This window comes from Helianthus annuus, chromosome 10 (genome assembly GCF_002127325.2).
Source record: "Helianthus annuus cultivar XRQ/B chromosome 10, HanXRQr2.0-SUNRISE, whole genome shotgun sequence".
NCBI lineage: Eukaryota > Viridiplantae > Streptophyta > Magnoliopsida > Asterales > Asteraceae > Helianthus > Helianthus annuus.
In genome coordinates, this window is record NC_035442.2 from 140,902,442 (window position 1) to 140,904,230 (window position 1,789).

Genomic DNA, 1,789 nt, shown 5'->3' on the forward strand with positions numbered 1-1,789 from the left:
GGTTTCGTATGTCGAAAAGGTTGTTTTTAAAAATTTTGAGTGACGTGCAAGCGAATAACTCGTGGTTTCAAGACACCGTGGATGCGAGTTTGAAGAAGAGTTTTACACTGATGCAAAATGTTACGCGGCGATTAAGCAACTTGCAACCAGTAACCCTCCAGATGAGTACGACGAGTATTTAAATATGTCCGAAAGGACTTCCCGAGAAAGTCTAGAAAATTTTGGCGAAACGATATGTAATTTATACGCTTCCGAGTTTTTGCGTAGACCTACTAGCCATGACGTTGCACTCTTGTACCAATCTCATGAGGAGAAACATCACCTTCCTGGGATGTTGGGTAGTCTTGATTGTACACATTTTGTTTGGAGAATGTGTCCAACGGAGTTGCGGGGTCAATATATGAGGGGGATCACAGTCACCCGACAGTTATGCTCGAAGCGGTGGCCTCTCAAGATTTGTGGATTTGGAATGCTTTTTGTGGTCCACCAGGTTCACAAAAAGACATCAACGTGCTCCAACAATCTCTGTTATTTCTTACTGAACGAAATGGAACTGCAAAAAAATGCCCATTTTACGTGAACAACCACTTGTACAAGCGTGGATACTATCTTACAGATGGAATCTACCCTACTTGGTCCGTGTTTGTGAAATCATTTCCGTATCCTCACATTGTGAAAGAAAAGAACTTCAAGAGGCAACACGAGACGGCAATAAAAGACGTGGAGCGGGCTTTTGGTGTTTTAAAGGCAAAATGGCATATACTTCATCGACCAATGCGTGCTATGAGTGTTAAAAAAATTAGGAGTGTCGTATATGCGTGCATTATTATGCATAATATGATTCTAAAAGACGACGGAAACACGATTGCACCGGTACATATTCGGGACCCTCCAGTCGAGCCCGTTTTCGAAGACACTGTTTATAACGAGCTCATTGATGAAGATACGCATTATAGACTAAAATATGATCTTGTGGAGTATCTTGGAGAACAAGATTTACCCCACCTTTTGGCGGATTCCGATGACGAATAGTTAAATTAGGTTTTTTTTTTAAATTTATTTTTATATTTTAATGTCATGTTGATTATTTTAATTTTATGTAATGTGTTTTTTAATTAAAAGTACCTTTATTTACATTAAAATATGTTTTATTTATTTACGAATAATTTCTAGAAATAAAAAATATATAACTCAAACACCCTAGAGTGATTGAACCATACCCTCTGATTGAGTGTAAAATGGGGAGTAGAATGGGGAGTTGACATGTCATGCTATTATTGGGTAGGGAATAACTCAAACACCCTAGAGTGATTGAACCATACCCTCCACCATAATGAGGCTTTCTTTCTTATTCTTTTAATTTAGGAATAATGTATTTTAATAATCTTAACTATTGTTCATTGGTCGGCAACGGTCCCAACATCAAAAATTCTCACTGGCGGTCCCATCTTTTCACATATTGGCTTTCAATGGACCCTGACTAACAGAACGCTAACGTCGTTAGTCTCTGGTCGCTGAAAAAACGTTTTTGGCCAAAAAAACTCCATTTTGACCGGAAAACTCAACATTTTCATCTCAACACTTTTTGTAACCTTATTACACACCTTTAGGAACCTTTTCTAGTAAAAAGCCCCAATAACTAATGTCGTCGGAAAGCCTCCTTTTTCGCTGGAGAACTTCTTTTTGGCCGATAACTCAACTTTTTAGCTGGAAAACTCAAAGTTTTCTTCCCAAACCTGTTTGTAACCATAGATCGGACATTTAGGAACCTTTTACCGACCAAAAATGT

At 38.3% G+C, this 1,789-nt stretch overlaps 1 protein-coding gene across 1 annotated transcript; it reads left to right on the top strand.

Moving 5' to 3' along the window:
* The first annotated feature begins 429 nt into the window (after positions 1-429).
* On the top strand, positions 430-1,032 carry LOC110882600. Its single transcript, XM_022130582.1, has one exon. The coding sequence runs from the start codon at positions 430-432 to the stop codon at positions 1,030-1,032; it is 603 nt and encodes a 200-aa protein (XP_021986274.1).
* Positions 1,033-1,789: the final 757 nt, after the last annotated feature.